This window comes from Calypte anna, chromosome 20 (assembly GCF_003957555.1).
Source record: "Calypte anna isolate BGI_N300 chromosome 20, bCalAnn1_v1.p, whole genome shotgun sequence".
Lineage (NCBI taxonomy): Eukaryota > Metazoa > Chordata > Aves > Apodiformes > Trochilidae > Calypte > Calypte anna.
The window spans coordinates 6,244,538-6,264,725 of NC_044265.1; the positions used below are offsets into that span (position 1 = coordinate 6,244,538).

At 43.9% G+C, this 20,188-nt stretch overlaps 1 protein-coding gene across 1 annotated transcript in view; it reads left to right on the top strand.

Moving 5' to 3' along the window:
* Positions 1-16,792, top strand: part of KCNB1 (potassium voltage-gated channel subfamily B member 1) — a 115,074-nt gene extending 98,282 nt beyond the window's left edge. The window contains exon 3 of the mRNA XM_030463356.1: positions 14,714-16,792. Within this exon, the coding sequence (XP_030319216.1) occupies positions 14,714-16,735 (2,022 nt within the window). The 3' untranslated portion in view covers positions 16,736-16,792. The remainder of the gene's footprint in view (positions 1-14,713) is intronic.
* The last annotated feature ends 3,396 nt before the right edge of the window (positions 16,793-20,188 follow it).

The window sequence follows — 20,188 nt, forward strand, 5'->3', positions numbered from 1 at the left end:
CCCTGGGTTGTGAGAGGGAAATCCCTGTGACATTGCACCTGACTGTAGCAGGAAGGACTCATGTGTTGAGCCACTGTGCCACCTGGAGTCCATCCACTCAGTGCTCACTCAGCCATTCCTCTGCCAAAAAGAGAACACTAATAGACTTATTTTCTTCAGAATAATAAAACAGAGAAAAAGTAACAAAGCCAAGAACATTGAGATGGTGACAGCAAGAGTCTGGCCTAAATTCCCCAAAATAACATCAGTTGGAACCTGATTTCAAAGCATCAGACACCACACTGCAAATGCAGAGCTGGGGATTGTTGGTTTTTTTTGATTCAATACAATTTTCTTAAACAATAATACTTGACATTTTTCTCCAAGTATCTGTATAGTTCCCTCCGTACTTCCCATTTCTTTTAAGTTTTCCACCTTCTTCATATAGAGGGAGATTGACTGCAATTATTTTCTGCAAACAGCAACTTTGGAGGGGGACATAAAGTCCAACATGGGTTCTCTGAGCATCCATACCTGGAGGGACAAGTCTCAGAAGAGAAGGGTAAGCCCTGCAAAAGGCACTTCAGAGCCCTCCTTGCAGTCAGAACATTTCTTCCAGATTGACTCATTAAGGGAGAGCATGGTCCCACACTGGTTTAAAGATCATTTCTTAAGGATTTTTGTTTTGTTTTGGGGTTTTTTTTGGTGCAGAGAGAGGAGGGTTTGAAAAAGACAGAACAAAGAGGTGGGAGTCCATTATATCACTTATTACAATCTTTGAAAATCCTCTGTTTAAGCAAGTGTTGCTCAGGCTGCAATAGCAGCACACTCAGTCTGAGCAAGGCTGATGATCCTCCCACCCCCAGGGGAGCAGCAGCATGGAGAGGGGGTTCCCAAATCCCACGCCTGGGTGTCCCACAACCCACACCTGGGGGTCCACAGAGCCAAACCCTCCTGGTGTGGTTGTCAGACTCTGCTGATGGCATCGTGGGGAGATGCAGCCTTTGCTGTCACTATGACAAAGCGACCCTGCTGCTATGTTGCCGTTTGTGTTAATAATATTTTAGCAATTTTCAAGAGTTGTTTTGTTTGAGAGGTTTGAAAGGTAAACTGTCAGCATCTCAGTGCTTCCCCATGGAGCAGTGAAATAATCCAGGAGCAGGCTTTGTTGTATCTTTATTATCTCTCCCTTTGGTAACTGGGGTCTTTGTTAGCTTAATGCTTTAACTGGATTTTGGAGCAAAGTCTGGAAGTATAGAAGGGGCTGGATTTGCTTAAGACATTTCTAAATAAGAACCATCTCTTCCTCTCCTGCCCTGCTGACAAAGTATTCCCTGTTATTTTTAATTTGGTTTCCAATAGTGTCATCTTTTGCATTCAGCTTTAATACAGCCTGAGTAACTTCACATTTCCAGGAGCAGGGTTTCAGGCAGAATGCCCTGGTTTGGCACTCAACTTGCCCAAAGCCAGAATTTAAATGTGAAGTTTTCAGGTCTCCATTGGCAGGGGTGGTGGCAAGAGCAGCAGCCAGTGTATGCAGCCTTTTGGTAAGAAAAGGATTCTTCCTCTGCCCAGGATTGTATTTTGGCAAATAGCATGGAAGGAAAGCCCCTCAGTGAGAGTGCCCTGCTGAAGGGCAAAGGGATTTCTGCCACTGACCTCAGCTGGGTCAGGATCAGAACCCTGTAACTGCATCTCTCCTCCAGATATCTCTCTGTCCATGCAGACAGATAGATGATGAGTGGTAACTCACCAAAGGAACACTGCAAAACCTACATAAGCTACCTGCAAACTACCTTACAGAAAAGTGTGAAACAAAACAACTTTTTCATTATTTTCATGCTTCCGTTATATTTTAAATTTTAATTATTTTTATCAACACTTTTCCTTTTGGCCCCTTTAACCCTGAACTGTTATCATTTCTTGCCTTAAACTGAACGTTCAGGAAGCTAAGTGTTTTACAATCTTCATAGAAGAAGCTCATAGATGAGGATGATTCTGAGAAATTCTTCCTCCAGACATGATCTCAGCTCTGCTGTCCCTGGCTGTGGCTCATGGGTGAGCAGCCTCTCTTCTTGCTTGGCACCCACCTGCCTTCAGCTGGGGAGGCTGATGGGGACATCCCACTGCCCACAGGGTGTGGATCTCACCCACATCTTCCATGGAGCCACAGATTGGGTCAGTACAAGCCTGGCTTGTCTGGGCTCCTGTTAACAGCTTCTGGCTGGGAGCCTACGCTGGCACAGCAGCAGCAGCAGCAGCAGAGGATGAGCCCATCCAGAACACAGCATTATTTATTTCTTCTGCAAAGGTACAAAGCCTTAGAGGAAATGAGTTAACCTACCAACAGACCCAACCCACACGTCTTCAGTCAAGCTTAGCCACAGGAGTAGCAGCTCCATGTTCAGGTTATTCACCCCAGAAATAAGGAGAGCCCATGCCTGGCTCCCTGCTTACCCAGGGAGAGTCTACTCCTTGCTCTGCTGATCTCCAGAAACCATTTCCTACATGGTTGAGTACTGAGTACTGATTACTAAAAGATGTTTCTGCCCAGAAGACAGTAGAAATCTCATATCAAATACTTGAATCTTGTGAGACTCTGCTAGCCAGTCTCTCCAGAGAGCAAGTTAATTCTCTGCAATATTGCAGGGAGCAATATATAAGGTGCTAAATTAAGAAAATAATAATTTTCTGTGAGGCATTTTTACCAGTGCACCTTCTTCTCCCAGCTTGGCAGGATGAAGTTGAACAGCACTGTGCAGAAGCTCAGGACTCACCACTTCATTTTTTTATCTTGGGCCACTCACTTGAAGTTAAAGTTTGGGAATTTCCAGTGCAGGTGGGAACCCTTCAGGGACAGGCTGCAGTTTTCCTGCATATTGGACAACAATTATACCTTTCAAGCTATGGATTTGTCCACTGAAAAAGTTGGAAGCAGAACACAACTGCTGCTGCTTTACAGAACTAAAACAAGTTTTTGCAGTGGGTACTGATGCTGGGGCACTGCCACAGCCCCCAGCTCTGCAGTGAGCAGGAATGCCCCCAGGCACCTGGAGTCTTTAAATCTGACTGGGAATGTTTTATTTCTAGCCTATTTCTGCCTACCACTGAAATAATCAAATCACCTGTTTCTATTGGGTTTTTAAGTGTGTGTCTGAAATGATCAAAGGGGCTTTTCAAGAGCAAGGGAAGGTCTCAAGGTCAAACCCAAAATGGCCAAATCAGTCTGGGACCCAGATCTGACCTCCAATAGCAGCAATGAGCCAGGAGAAAATGAGCAGTTCAGGAACCAGAAAATGAAGCTTTTGAAGCCAGTAATGCCCTCTGGCACTGAGCAATCAATTGATAGAGAAATGAGAGAGAGGGGAAAAAAAAAAAAAAAAGAAAAAAAAAAGACCTTTCAGCCAGGTTGCAGGAAGGGCAGCTCCATAAAGCAGAACTATCTCATAACTGGAGCAGCACCTTTGTTCCTTCCTCTCTTTCCCAGGGGGCAGTGGCCATGGGAACAAACACATTTTGTGCCCTCTGAAGGAGAAGCAGGAGAGAGCAGATTGACCCTACCTGCAGCAGGTTAATTGGGACACACAGCTCCAGTACTGCTACTCTTAGGATGCTTTTTTCCTCTCTAAGAAATACAGGAAAACAATAAGCCAATATTAGCTCTTCTGATGAGCCTGGTTGTTCTGGACCACCTTGGGAATTGCCAGCTCATTCCATATCCTGCACAGAGAGCCCGCAGCTGCCGGGGATTCTCATTCACATCTGTCAGTGCCAGATTTCATCCATTCTAAGGCTATGCCTACATCCCTTGGTTATTCCATAAATGTATTTCCACAGCATTTTTTTATTCCTTAGAATTTCGCTTCTTTGAACAGTTTAGACTAGATTTGTTTTTTTCACTCAGCAGTTGGTTTCTCCCTGTGCTGGGCTTCCTTAGTGTTTCATCTCCAAATGTGCTGAGCAACTTCCCACCAGAGCAGGTCCAGCAGCCCACATCAGGCAGCCAATGATTGTCAGAAGTGCTGTCAGTGGCAAATGCTGGATACTGCATGCATGAAAAAGCCATATTTTATTATCTTTTGCAAATCTTGCTCTGTTGGGGATTTTTGCTGTGTTAGGCTGTAGTCATGCCGAGGCGAAATGGCAGCACAGAAATAGGTGCCCATTGCTGCAGATATGCAGAGCATTGGGAGACCCCAGATCACCTCTTCCCACAGCGGGGGCACAGGATAAGTCCCCCCTGTTCAGCGCTCAGCATTTCACAGCAGTGGGAGCAATTTGTGTGCCTTGCTCAGGAGCCAGGCAGTATATGGGCTTCCCTGTGGGCAAGCAAATGCACATGGAAAGGGTTAAGCACTGCCCTCAGGAAGGTCTTACCAGTCTTGATGGAAGAGCAGAGAGCTGAAGCTCTGCCAGAGCTTGTTAAGAATAATGCAACCTGATTGGAGACAGAGCTTTATCCGGCAGCTAAGGGAACCCACAGGGTGACTTTCATGTGACCTTGCACAGGATTGCAGGGTCCCTCCCTGGGGCAGAGCCTCTGCAGACCCACTCGCTCTTTCCAAACAGTTATTGCAGATGGAAGGGGGTGGATTCAGCTCCTCCAGAGTCAGATGTGTCAGAGCCTGTCTGTTTTTAGGACAGGTTCTTTTCTGCTGGCCAAGCAGAGCCTTAATTGAACCTTCCCAACATTAGAGCTGCCTCCCTGCAGTGATGGGGGAATCATAGGAGGATGAGCCAAGCAGAGCCATGCTCCAGGATACAAACAGTGAGCCCAGTTGAGGACTGTTCAGCTGAACTGCAATGACATTTCAGAGCAGAAACACAAACAAGAAGCGACCTGACCCCAGTCCACCCATCGGATGGGTTTTGCAGACCTCAAAGCTGTCATGCTCACGGTCTGCTTGATGCGTGAGATGACAGGACCACGTGCCTGACAGAAAATCCCGAGTTTCCCAGGACATCAAAATGGCACATTTCCCTGGGAATGACAAGTTCTATCTTCGGCAAATAAAACTCAGACACTTTAATATGCTTCTCCCCCAGTGCACCATGTCAGCCTGTTTTTGTTTAGCAAACAGTTACTAGGAGGCCTGGTTAGGATGAAAAAAAAAAAAACTGATAGTGGGCATTATTATTCATGGATGGAGGTGGGGAGGAGAAAGAAAAACAGTGCTAATGTAGTCAACAAGTTCAAATAAGGTTCAACTTTGCTATTCCAAAATCTGCTGCTATGATACTGACAGTCAAATCAACTGAAATTAAGAGCTCAGGAAGGCTCAGCCTTTCCAAGAAGTACATTCACAACAAGCTTTGGCCAGGCAGTATATAGTGTGGTATCATCCTATATTAACACAGACATCTCAAACAAAAAGAAAGCAACAGAAAAATGCATTAAAACCCAGAGAAATGTATAATTTCCTTTAATCTCCAATGCTGTTCTGCTTCATAGCTTCAAATCCCATGTACCACTCAGCACTGTTCAGCTGCCACTTATGGAAACCTTTGCCTCCTCCCTCCCCTCTCATCAGGAAACATTCACTACAGGGCAGCATTTTTCAAACAGTTTCAGGTGACTTTTATTAGGTCAAAAGGCAATACAAAAATCAGTAAAACAGCCACTAAAAACCTGGTCATCCCCAAAGAAACAGTATAAAACCAAGCTCTGCTCTGTATTCAAATGGATGGAGTGGGTTTGTGTTTGGGGTGGGTTTGTTTGTTTTTTTCTTTTTTTCAGCTTTGGTTTTCTGCAGTCTGCTGAGCACAAAAAAAGGTGTAGTAAAGAAAAAGTAAGTTTTTATTGTAAATGTACTTCTCGGGTATCACAGTAGCACAAATGAATCTCTGCTGCTTGTGACCACCATGGGAGGGTGACAGGAGAGGGGTGACCTCAACAATCTGTGCTGAGGAGGTGCTGAGAGAGGGATGGGAATGCACGGTGGGATGTGGATCTTGCTGCTGATCTGCCTTTGCAGTGTCTGTTGGGAGCACATTGGGATGCAGGAACAGAGGAGAGGTTATCAAAGAGATTGCAAAGCTATCATATCAGAAAGCTGAGGGCTATCCAGAGTAGGCGTTTGTTTCTTGTGGATTGGAAAGGATGACTGTTGGGTCAATGGCCAGAAGTCAGTGAGCAGGGAATGAGTGTTCCCAGATTGCCAGCTGACATTTCAAAGAGTCTGAGCTCTTGCTGAGCTCAACAGACTTTAAAAAATAAAATAAAATTTTTAAAAAACGAAACAAAACTCGCAAAGCAACAACAAAACAAAAAAAAAACCCACAACAAAGAGCCAGGTACACATCTCCACATTTCAGTTTCATCCTCTGTATTTATATTTAGAATGCATCAAAATTGTCTTACTGAGATTAAACTCTCCTGTTGAGGAGATTTATAGCTGTGCTGATTTATAGCTGCCTTTTGAGCCTTACAGTCTGTATCTACTCTTGCCACTTGCAAGGCCTCATATTAAGGATTCATTGCCAAGGATTAACTTTTAGCTGCTTTTATACACAGTTTGTATATAGTTGTTGCTGTTTATTAAATATGGGATATCTAATCCAGTGCTTAGTGTTTACAAAGAGAAGAACCATCTGTGCTTGAGATGTGCTTGACACCTCATTCACTTCATGCCAAGGCCTTTTCTGTAGCTGAAGAACATCCTGGGGCACCCAGGCTGGGGAAAGGTGGCCCTTGTATGGATGTGTCCCTGCACCAAAGCCCTTCCACCTGACACGAGGTCTGCCTGCTGAACACAAAGATACATGTGGGCATGATGGAGAGCAGAGAAGCTGATCAGGAAAACAAGAAGTTTTACCAAAATAAAGGACTAAGAACCAAGAAGCTGGTGGGAGCTTGGAGGGATCCTGCAGAGAAGTTTCCCACCACCTGTGGCCTTCATATGTTTCTTTTGCAAAAAGAAAGATGCTAATATTACATTTCTTTGTAGGATACTTGCAAGGGATAAATAATTAACAGGGATGAGACCAAGTCTTTGTCATCAGTGCCATGAAAACTCTTCAAGTCAGGCTCGAAGTGCATGAGGAAACTGTGGGGCTCTGCAGCCTGGCCAAAGGCTGCACCCACAGCACAGAAGGATTTGTCCCCCTAAAAGACTACATCATCTCCAGCTTCTGAGGCAGGAAAGCGTCTCATCATAAACTTTGTGTCCTTGTTCCAAGCATGAATAGAAAAAAATAAATTAGTAACCTCTGAAAGCATCTAGAGAAAAACCTGCCGAAGGAGCTCAGGTGCAGTGGTACTAAAAAATTTAAGTCCTTAGGAGCAGCCTTCTGAAATGCTCAGAGCTTGGGTAACAGGGCCATGCTGGTGTCAAACATGTTAAACAGGTAGAGGATATTGCCACTGCTTTCTGTCTATTGGGATTTACTATTCCTGCAGTCTTCCCTGTCTTTCATAACATCATTAGTGTGGCTGGGGCTGGTAACTGGCTTTGCCATTTCTCCTAACACTTTTATGGAAGAAAATGTTAAACAGGTCACTGTTTTTGTAGACAAAACAACACTTGAGCTCTGCTCTGATTTCCTCACTACGTAGCAGCCCAGGATGGTATGGATGAGGAGGTAAATCTCCCCACAGCAAAACTAATTATCCCTTTTGGTGCGAAAGCATCAGTGGAACTGGTTTAGTTTAAAAAAAAAAATCCATACTATAATGTGCAGGACTAATGTGGCTCAGATTTGAGAAGAATTAATATCAGTTAGTCTCATGCATATTCATGAGAGGAGGACTGGTTTAGCAATCAAGCTAATAGTTTTTGCTTAATTACATTTAGTTGATTTCATGCTATCTTGGCACATTCCTGACTTAATTTAATCATTAAAAGAAAATCCCTCCCACAACTACTCCAGCAAACACCAACACTTTTAAGCTCAGCATCCCCTGTAAATAGTGTCTGAGGCTGAGCAGATTGCTGGGGGCAGTGGGACCTGATCACGAGCATTTTCTTTCCCTGGTGCAAGGTAAAATCATAAAGGCATCTTAAAGAGCAGTTCCCAGGCATTCACCAGTGCTGAGGGTTAAGGGATTCATTTTTTTGTTTTCTGAATTCAAACCATTATCTACTGGAGTGCAAGACAGAGAGCAGGAACTGGAGATGTACCTGAAAGGGAAGTGCCAAGCTGGGGGGAGGTTTTGTGTGGGTGGGTGATCAAGAACTTGCCCCTGATGACAGCTCATGGGGTGCAGAGAGCTGAAGAGCAGGTGGGATGCTCTGTGCTTTGGGTGGGTTCACCACTAGGGTCCATCTCTTTAGTTGTCTTCCAGAGAATGAGCAAGCTGTGTGATAGCACACTGCCTTTTCAGCTTCTGTGCTCCAAGGCCAGCATTTTTCGGGGCATGAAGGGTGGGAATGTGCCAGCATGATGCAGACGTAGCAGGCCAGGCAAGAGGGCTGGGAGGGAGGGAGGGCAAACCCTGGCTCAAGCTGGTGGGGAGCTGGGGTCAGCACTTGCTGGCATGTCCAGGGCCCTTCTGGGAGCACATGTCACCTTCTGACATGAGAGGTATGAGTAGAGCATGCTGCCAGGGCTACAGGATGGCAGTAAGTTTGTCTGCATGGACGTGCAGGGGGGCTATGTAAAGAGTTTGGCTCTGTCCAGTGCTGCTGGGGCTGAGCATCTTGCAGCAGTGCTGCTTGCTGGGGTTGCCTGGGCAGAAGGTAAGGCCGGGAGAAGAATGAGAAAGCTGAGCTTCCATGTGCCAGGCATTTGTTTCCTTTTTGGTTTTCCCCATGCTAGCAGCAACAGAAATAGGGCAGATGCTCCCAGCTCCTCTCTTGAGCACTCCCCCTGCCCTGGTGTCTGAAGGCAGGTGCTGGAGTTGCCTTTTCAGTATTTTCATTCACTCAACATTTTCTTCTCCAGCTCACCTTTGCAACTGGGCTTTGCTCAGAAGGAAAGCTGACATCATTTATCATTTAATGGGGCTTGGTAGCTCTCTGACAACTAAACTGTGTTCCCGACAGCATTTAGGAATTTACAGGCAGCTGTGCCTGAAGGCAACTCTTCTGCCCACTGTAGCTTAGTCAGCATCAGTTGTAGCTGCAGTTCTCTGGGTGCCTGGAGGGAAACAAAGCATTGACATATAATCAGCAGAAGTATTGTATCCCCTTTTAACCCAAACAGGCTTACTCTCTCAACAGATAAAATTATTACATCTATAGCTGACATCAAACAACTTAGCATTATACATTCTGAGCTTTTCCAGGCAATATCAAAATTAAGATCTAATCTATTTCTAAAGCAAAATATAAATGGGTTTATTTTGATCTTGGTTTTCTGGATCTTATACTATAGAGTAATGCTTACAGGAGAGTATAGGAGTTTATATTCTCACAGCCTCACTGTCGTCAGTGGGGGCATCACAGGGATATGGGTGAGTTGGGGTGTGCAGGGTCCCCCCCTTTCCCTTCCAGAGTACAGATCTGGTGCAAACAGGACCCCTTTGGGCAGGACACAGAAGCCAGACCAGGGAAAACTCTTAACCACGGGCTAAGGAATTAGGAATCAGTGGGACTTAAGGGAGTTTGAGGTTCAAGGTCTTTCATTGCATCTTAACATCCTGCCACAGGAAAAAGCAGATTAAACATTCTCCGTATCTATCTTGCAAACCTTTCGCCATGTCCTCAACTTCTTGTATTGATCCAAGAAGCAAGCAGCACCTTTTCTTACAGCCTCAGCATTTTATAGAAAAAAGCATCCTGCAAGCCCAACAGTCCATATCATGACATAAGAAGTGGCCATGTTCTGCAAACTCTTTCAGTTAATGAATAAATAGGTATTTTCTAGTGAAGAGATATTTCCTAAAACAAGTCCCTGCCAGTAAACACCGCAGACATGTACAGCTGCCATGAGCAGGAGACATTATTTCTGCACAGAATGAAGCAAGGAGGAGATGGAGAAACTCTCCATCTGTTTCTGCACTGGGAAGCACATGGGATTTCTCTCAAAATACCCCGTGCTCTCTGTCTCTCAGGACCTGGGGAGACAGAGACTGGCACAGGCATGGCAGGATGGAGCTGGACAGTTTGACTCCAAGTGTATTGTTTGCTTGGGGAAGCAGGGGAGCTGCAGGAAAAATCCCTCAGTAAACAGAGCATATGAATGAAACCTGGTCCTCATGCCAAGTTTATTATGCAGGCCTTGATGGAGCTAAAAAAGCACATTAGGCAAAACCATTATTGAACTTCTTGATTACATAACATTTTCTTCATCATATTTCCAAGAATATTGTATCTATATTCAAACACCCTCCTACTCTCTCCCACATACACCACCCCTTCTCCTTGCTATATCAGCTTCATTACTGAGTCTGAAGACAGAAAAAGTGTAGGGCATGTTGCCATGAGCAGAGAAATCTCGGAGACTCGCACAGGTTCCAGAGCTATCTATGGGATTTGGACAGCCAATTATCATTAGTTTTAATGGCCTTGAAAGTCTCCAGTCTTATGCCTTCACCTTAGTGAGGGTCTTCAGCAGGGCAAAGAACAGATAATTAAGCAATAAATATCAACAAACCTAAATCTTGGGTTAGTCCCTGCTGCCTGAAAATTACCCAGCTTTGTGCTGCTTTAGGGGTCAGGGGGGTTTCACAGCTTTGCTGCCCACAGACTGCTGCTGCCATGAGCTCAAGAGCGAGATGGGAAATTTCTGAGCAAACTGATTCCTTTGGGGGAGCCCTTTTCCTCCCAGGATGAGCAAGGCCTTGCAATCACAAAGGAGGAGTCCCTTGGGCCCCTCTCTCCCAGCAAGCAGGATCAGGCTGCAAGCAAGTGGAGATCTGAAAGATGTGTGGTCAAGGCTGACTCCTTAGTTTTTGAGGAGATTTTGGAGGAGGTGGGGATTAATGGCTCACAAGCACATCACATCCATCCTGCCTCAGGAAGCAGCAGTTGCACACAAACTGCCTGCACTCACCCACATCATCAGCTTGCTTGTCTCATTTGCATGTGTAATTACCAACATGGATGTACAATCATGCAAATAGCTGGGATGCAACTGCTTTAAATTCATTCAAAACCTTGCCCTGCCTGTCCTTGGGTTACTCAGCTTTAACAAAGGAACCACAGCACTAATCCAGAGATTCACTGGGAAACAGTCAGTTTAGCAGAGGAGAAGTTTTCTTTCTGGAATTCTGCCCATACATACTGTGACTTTTGCTATAAGCCAGTGCTGTCACTAGAAGTCGACCCAGGACCTTCTATATGTCACCTGGAAAAGCACCTCATGGGGAATGTCACAATTTTTGGTACATTGCTACAGGTGAAGAGCACCTTGTTCCTTGAGTCTTTTCAACCTCAGCTCTTTGATTGCCAGTCCAAATGTTTTCACCAGCACAAGGACATGCTGCATGCTTTTAAGGAATCATGAAAACTAGAGCCCCAAGGAAAGGCCATCTACCCATTCTTACTTTCATTTCAAGCAGCAGATAGCAAGGTTTTGGGTCAGTATCCTGGAGCAGGGTCAAGGGGCACTGTTTGCCAGGGACCACTTGACTCTGCAACCAGAACTTCATTCACTGCAAAGGGATCATTCCTGCTCAAGTCCAAATTTGTCTTGTTGGCTTTTCTCATTAATGAGACAGACAGATGGTGATTGCTGTAATCTGAAATCCCAAACTGAAAATTCATTGGGACAGAGCCCTGTGCCACAGAATGCAGAGTTAATGCCCGATGCCAGCAGCTGGATCCAGTTTTCTGTGGACAACTGCTCCTTGAGTGGGTTTTGTTGCATGGTGGCTGGACAAGGTATGCTTTAGAGTAGGAGAAGGATCCTCTAAGCCCTACTGAAAATATTTCATCTCCCAGGTTTTTTGTACTTTCCTACTGGAAAGTGCTTTGAATACCTGAGGACAGTCAATTTACATTTACAAGTTTTTCTTTGCCTGACAAGATTCCCAAAGATGTATGATTGCAGTAGATCAGTAAGGGGAAAAAATCTGCATCTTAGGAGCACAGGTGACATCTTGCTGCTACTTGCGGGAGAAATGATAAATGTGTCTCTCTGTTTATTGCTTAGCTCCATGGCTGAATCTGCTAAACCAAAACCAAATTTTACCCTCAGATCTTCCAGTTATCAAAATTACGTTCATCTGGCATCAACTTGATCTTCAAAGCAGGAAGGTATATCAAAGAAAACAGCAAGTTGGACACCAATTATTGCTGCTGGATCCACTGAATAAAGATGGAGTGTTAATATTTACAGTGGAAGTGAAGGAGATAGAACACCCTGGGTACATCTAAGTCCACAAATAAGCTGTGTATAGTGGGCAGAGGTAAACCAAGCAATAAATATTGAAATTACCATTGCAAACATCCCGAAAACCTTCAGATATGTTGGGCTGTAAACAAAGAAATGATAGCAAAAGCACTAAAAGAACCTTCTGGGAAAGAAAATCAGGCTCCATACTTCCCAGGGGTTTTACCTGGCCTTCAGGAGATGGTCTTTTGAAACAACCAACCAGAAGTAGTCAACATCTGAATTTCTCCCCACTTCATCACAAGACCCTTGACTTACATGGTATTCTCTTGAATGTGAAGCCATCAGTCCAAGAATTTTTCCCTGCATGCCTCTCCACTTCTGAAGAGGTTCCCATGGTTCTTTCTACTTTTTTGCAGCCCACAGCTTCTTAGGTTATTGACCTGAGAAGTCTTTCAACAAGGCAAACCCTCCTCTTGCACAAGTTGTAGGGTTGTTTGCATTTTGGCATCAAGTTTCTGGAAGGGAAGCACAGCAAAAGGTTCACTAGCAGCACCCTGAGGATGCAAAGCACAGCTAATGACAAATTCTTTTAGACAGCCTGCTTAGAAGGAAAAGGAATCTTCCCAGCATTATTCCTGGCAATAATTTAGTGACTGAAAGAGAGATTATTCTGAAATTCCCAGCACTAGAGCATTGCACAGGAGCTATTTACAATGTTCATTTCTTCCATTTAATCCAATTTAGCAGTGAAACCAGAGTGTTTAATGGAACTAATTTTTGTTTCTAGCCAATCTCATTCTTCAGATCAAATTACTAGGTCTGCAGTGTCATGTACAAATCAAAGTTCTATAGTACATTTTAGTGAGTTAAAAGGTAAATTGTTTTATTGCACTGATTTGGAAGGCATTATCTTAACAGCAAGTGGATCTTAAAACACCTGCTGAAATCAGAGTTCCAGAATTGAAACTTTTGCCTTAAATTTGGATTTTTTGGAGGTATATGGACTTTTCTCCTAAAGCCATAGCTTAAGCTTGCTATATGAATTTCATTCAAGTAAAGATTCCAGCCTTTGTAGACCATTTCTGGCTTTCAACTTTGGAGAAGAGATGAGGCTCTTCTTGAGAAGACCACAGTGTTTTGAACCCTTTGGCATCTGCATATTTCTGCAGCAGCAAGGCCTAAAATCTCATGATATGGGCCAGGAAGGAGTGTGTCAGATTTGCAATTCATGACACAGAACTCTTGTCATATGTTTTATAATTCATTGCTTAATATTGTGTATCCAGTCATCACACACATACGTTGCACTTGATTTCTCTCTGCTTTTCTACCAAGCAGAGAAAAACAAGCATAAGGGACCTGCTTACACTGAAATGAATACATAGGACATTAGTCACACATACGTGTGCTTTGAAATCATTGCTGTATTCTCGTAGTAACCTAAGAAACTAGATATAATCCCATCTAGTTAACAAAGGAGAAGAAGAAATCACTAACAGAAAAAAATCCAGCTCCTCTAATTGTCTGTCAGCTCCAAAACCTTCCTAAAATGACTTTATAAGAAGATGTAATTAGGGAAAAGTATATAGTATAGCCTTAATGTCTATAGAAAACAGGTATGGAAGGACAGTCTGCCTACACCACCTGAAAGCTGCAAATTCACTAATCCAGCACTTCACACTTTCCAGCTCTGCATACAATTGGTGGCCCAGGATCTGATGAGATTTATGTAGGTTTTTAGAGAAGCTGCTCTTCCCATGGCACTCTCTAGCCCAAAACCTGGTTTCTGACTATGTATGGGTTCTCCAGTGGTTGGACAAGCTCTACTTATGCTGTCTCCATGTTGTGCAGTTTGTTTTTTCTCCTGGTTGTGATAAGGAGCTAGGATGGCCACTTGCAGACTAGCTCAGAGCTCAAAATGTTTTAGAAAGCTTGGTTAAGTTCTCATGTATTTCACAACCACCAAGTATCAAATTAGAGATGAGTCATTAAAGAAGAGTTATTACTTGTACCCTTAGATGTAGTAGAATTGCACACACTAATTGTAATTAGCCATAGACACCCAAAATTACAGATGTAACCATGCCTTAAATGGAGGATATTGCTCTGATAGAATCTTGCATCCACAATTGCATTCCTTCTTGCTTAGATTTCAGAGTCTGTTGTCCAGATGGGCTTTGTTGGGCACCTAATTAGTAGTTAATCAAAAGCTCCTGCTGTGAAGTGCTTCACAGCCCTCCTGGCATCCTGGCTGCTTGGTACGTGTGTCTTGACTACACAGAGACAAATGCACAGGAGCTGGAGGAGATGCTTTATCTCCTCCAAGCATCTGACATAGCTGAAGCATCTTTCAAAATAAGATGAACTCACGATGCATTGGTTATCTGATTTTGGTGTACTAAGAGCAAAATTAATCCTGAAATGTGCAAGTGGAAATCCAGCCTCACTTAAATAGCGATGAGAGATAACATAATGTACCTTGAGATGAACTCACTCTTTTCTCTTTCCTTTCCAGATTCTGGCAATCATTTCCATCATGTTTATCGTACTATCTACTATTGCCTTGTCCCTTAACACACTTCCTGAACTACAAGGCGTGGATGAATTTGGGCAGACCACAGATAACCCCCAGCTTGCCCACGTGGAAGCAGTGTGCATTGCCTGGTTTACCATGGAATACCTCTTGCGGTTCCTGTCCTCACCTAAGAAATGGAAGTTTTTCAAAGGCCCACTGAACGCTATCGATTTGCTCGCTATCTTACCCTACTATGTCACCATCTTCCTCACAGAATCCAATAAAAGTGTACTTCAGTTCCAAAATGTACGACGGGTGGTCCAAATATTTCGGATTATGAGGATACTCCGGATTCTAAAGCTCGCCCGGCACTCAACTGGTTTACAGTCCTTGGGGTTTACACTGAGGAGGAGTTACAATGAGCTTGGATTACTCATCTTGTTTTTGGCCATGGGCATTATGATCTTTTCCAGTTTAGTGTTTTTTGCAGAAAAGGATGAGGATGATACAAAATTCAAGAGCATCCCAGCTTCTTTCTGGTGGGCAACAATCACCATGACAACGGTAGGCTATGGAGATATATACCCCAAAACACTTTTAGGTAAAATAGTAGGAGGACTGTGTTGCATTGCTGGAGTGCTGGTGATCGCTCTTCCCATCCCAATTATTGTCAATAATTTCTCTGAGTTCTACAAAGAACAGAAGAGGCAGGAGAAAGCCATTAAGCGCAGGGAAGCTCTTGAAAGAGCAAAGAGGAATGGCAGTATTGTGTCCATGAACATGAAGGATGCATTTGCTCGTAGTATAGAACTTATGGACATCGTGGTTGAAAAGAATGGGGAAAACATATCCAAAAAGGATAAAGTTCAGGACAATCATTTATCTCCCAGTAAATGGAAATGGACCAAGAGGACACTCTCTGAAACTAGCTCTAGTAAATCTTTTGAAACTAAGGAACAAGGATCTCCAGAAAAAGCCAGGTCATCTTCAAGTCCCCAGCACCTGAATGTCCAGCAGCTAGAGGACATGTATAACAAAATGGCAAAGACTCAGTCCCAGCCAAACCTTAATACTAAAGATTCGAGTCAACCTGGAAAGCAAAAGGAAGAGCTAGAAATGGAAACCCTTCCCGGCCCTATGGTGCCCTTGCTGACGACTCGCACTGATGGGATCATTGACATGAGGAGCATGTCCAGCATTGACAGCTTCATCAGCTGTGCAGCAGAGTTCCCTGACACTGGGAGGTTTTCCCACAGCCCTCTTGCTACCCTTCCCTGCAAAGGCAGCATCAACGTGATTCAGGAGCAGAGCAGGCATGAGGGGAGCAGTTCCAGATTTGTGGAAATGATCCCAAGCTCTGAAGGCAGCCAGCGTTCAGCTTTTTTCATAGAAAGTCCCAAAAGCTCCATAAAGACCAGTAACCCTTTAAAACTAAGATCTCTGAAAGTCAACTTCATGGAAGAGGACACCAGCACATTAGTACCAGCATCCAATGTACTGAGATTATACACAGACCCTCACAAGAGCCGGGGAGCTGCTGCTGCTGCCACAGATGCTTCCTTACTCTCTGACAGATCCCTTATGAGTCCAGAACCCTCAATCTACACAACAGCAAGTGCAAGAACACCTCCAAAGTCACCAGAGACACAGACAGCCATAGCTTTCAACTTCCATGATGCTGGCATACACAAATATATAGATGCTGACACTGATGATGAAGGTCAGCTGCTTTATGATTCAAGTCCACCCAGAAATGTGAGTCCCAAGTACAATGTTACAAACAGTGGCTATCTAAAGCAAAGAGACAATGTTTATAGAACAGAGAAGAACCATCTAGAAGCTGCTGCTTTACCCACCTCCCCTAAGCTGATAGGACAAAACTGCATTTACTCTATGGAAGGTATCACTGGAAGAACCCAGGTCAATCAGGAGACTGTCAGACTAGAAAATCACATTTCTCCAGAAGTCCATGTATTACCAGGCAGTGGAGGACGTGGTAGCACACATGATCAAAGCATCTGAAATGGGCTCCAAAAAAAAAAACTTACTGAAAGTTTAAAGGAATGTCTTTACAGTCAACACAAAACCAAGAGCTTCTGCATGGCATGAACTTGGCTGAAATAAGCCACCTGTTTCTAAGAGTCTGGGGGAGGTCCAGTGTGGGTTTGTGAAAATGTCCTTATCTGAAACAACTCTAAAGACGTTGCCCACATTGGTCAAAAATAAGGATTGCAAATCATGATCACACATTGATCTCCTTTCATGTTGTTCAGTGAAGCCAATGTGACCAAATATCCATCCATTCCCCTTGAATGCTAAGAGCTCCTTTTGGAAATATTAACATATGATTTGCATTAGTTCCATAAAGGATGCCAAGGCAGCCAGATTTGAACTCTGGAATAAATTGCTGGGGTTTATATAAAGCTATCAAAACACAATGTTCACTGCTTCAGGGCAGCTGTTCCCCATCTGCAGCTGATGGATATTATGTCTAAAGGTAACAGGGAACACTCGCAATATTGGAAAATCCAAGGGAAAACCATTTCAAACAAATACCTGCCTAGAGAACCAATTATTAAAATGCTCTCTGTGTGTTTAACAATACGATATCCTGTAGGACCTGACGTTTTCCTTTGAAATATCAGCAGGGTGAGTTGCACCACTTGTATCTAATTCCAAACACCCCCTAGGACATAGCGAAACATTGCACTTACCCTCTGCTAACAAGCGGTACCTGTCCCAGGGCCCTCCGGGGACCCGCAGCCCACGCTGGGAAGGTGTGGAGGAGCCATGCAGAAGCTCCGGAGGCATCACAGACCCCTGCCCAGTGCCGGGGAGCCCAGGGCTGGAAGGAGAGCTCGGCTCTCACCCTACCCTTGGGCAGCAGGGCGGTGCTGGCTGCCCTGCCCCGCGGGGACGGCGTGCGGGATGCTCCTGCGGGACGTGCCGGGGACACCGGGACAGCTCCCGGGCTTCCCCTTCCCGCCGGCTCCAGACGTTGGGCAAAGCGGGAGAGGAACCGGTCGGTCTGAAGCTTTTTTGCGCCCCAGCGGCACGGTGAAAGATATGCAAGCGTTACATAAAATATGCAAAAAGAGGGATTCGTTAGCGACCCGGCCCGGGCCTGGCTGGGCTCTCTCTCGCCAGGAGGTCAGGCAGGAGCGGCTCCTGCGGAGCTGCCGTGCAAAGCAGCTGAGAGAGACAGGAACATCAGGCCTGATGTTTTAATAACATCCAGTCATTTTTAAACGAAAAAAAAAAAAAAGAAAAAAAAAGGAAAAAAAGGAAAAAAGGAAAAAAAAAAAAAAAAAGAAAAGTAAAGAAAACGAAGTAAAGAAAAGAGGAAAAAAAAAAAGATTTGATCATTTTAAGCGAACAGAACTAGCAGCCACCAGCCTAGGATTTTAAAATATTATTGTTTCAATAAAGTCATGTCAAATTGTGTAGGAAATAATTTGTCTTTGGTTTTTAATCTTGGGTCGGGGGGGAAGCACTTTACGTTGAATTTCTGTTGTCGTTGCAATGCTGGAGTAGGTTAGCAGAGTGTAACAATCAAGCACTTTAACTGAGCACTATTTTAATTTGTGCCTCCTGTCGTAACCGTGATTTGTTACACGCCTGTAGCAAGTCACAACCCGTCCTGTGATAACTGTGCTGGTAATCTTTTCTGTTGTTCTCTGTTTCTATTGTAAAACTCAACTGTAAATAACTCCGTCAATGAGCATTTCCTGACCTATTTCTGAGTTCCTGCCGGGGCATGTAACCATCTGCATGCAGCCAGGCCAGGGATGTGCTGAGGTGCAGGAGCAGAGGCTCACGGGCAGGAGAAGACCCCAAGCTGCTCAAATTCGCTGTGTTTTGTTCCTTCCTGTTGTAAAACAAAACAAAACAAAACAAAACAAAACAAGCCGTTGGTTAGTCCTGAATGTAAATGTCTGTCTGTCCGAGCTGTGCAGTACTTCTGTCTGTAATCCGTAATAGTGAATGCAGCATGTACGGACAAAAGCAATAAGCACATAAATGTTTTAGGAACTATTATGGGTTACAATGATAGCTTTGTTAGGTCTCTCCTTGGCACAAAACTGTACACTCGTTGGAGCTAACTCTGCTCTGCTCAGCCAGCCTGTCCCCAGGAGGGGGGACAAGCCCCAGCACCCCTGCTCAGAAGTCACCCTTGTGTCCCAACAAGGCCCTGGGCAAGGCACGAGTAAGACATGAGCCACCAACTCAGGGACCAGCCCTCTGGCAGCCAGCGAGCCCTGGTGTCTGCAGAGTGAGGTGGGAGGTATTTGAGAGGGGCTGAAGGCACCTACGAGTGCCAAAGATCCTCTCCAGTGTTGGTGCAGGGCCAGTCCCCTGGGGTTCATTAGTTTTCACTCAGCCTTTGCCCAGCCAAAACCACCTGAGCAGGCTCCCTGCCTGGTGAAGGACTGTAGGATTTGGCCATAGTAAATACAAGTGTACTTAGAGGAACCAATGTATTGCTGAGATGCTAATTAAGATTGAGTCGTCATGAAGCAGTGAAGTGACTTTCCAGCAGATAAGCTTTAAACACTGATTTATTCCGTGGCTTTCCGAGGCCATAAAGCGGCAACGAGAAATCCTAAAGAGAACAGTCTCAACATAATCTCTATGTTTCAGTGATCATTCATGTCTGCCATCAGCACAAATGTAAAAAAAAAGAAGAAAAATCAGGGAAAATTTTTTTGATAAAGTAAGTAATAGTGATTTCCAAGTCAAATATTTTTAGAGCTGATGCTTTCACGTGGAAAAAAAAGTCATATTTTACATATCACGAAAGTGAACGTATTTAAATATAGCCATATAGTGTAGTATTTACCACGCTCTCATCCAAACTGATGTATTTGGTTTATAGATGGCACTGACAAAAATATATAGATCAACAATTCTATCATTTTTTTTAACTGATAATCAACTGGTGCAACTCTCCTTGTAACCAAAGGCCCTCTGTCTGCCTTGTGTGATCACTCATGACACACACCTTGTACCATCTATTTAGTCCTACCTTTAAAGTAGCATTTTATTGAATCACTTTTGAAAGCCACATTCAAAAGTATCGTTAAAAAAAAATCTACCTTTTAAGTCTGAATAGCCAAAGTCCTATAGATTTCTTATAGAAAGCAAATAATTTAAAATTAAGCATATAATATGCTTGAGGAGCATTTCTTTCTTATTTGTGTATGACGATGTAGCTCTCATTTTGTGCCCAGTTAAAAAAGAAGTATGTTTAATTTATTTTAATGAAATAAAGTCTGAATATGAAGTATGTATCTATATATGTGTGTGTGTGCATAATACACATATATATAATGTAAGCACTGGGAAATCTACTCTAACATAAAGATATGGTAGACTAAATCTGTACTCATTACAAAAGGAAAGGCAGTGCTTTGAAAACATAATGTTCAACCAAATCCTACAGAGACTAGAAAGGCAACTTCATTTTATGGTTTG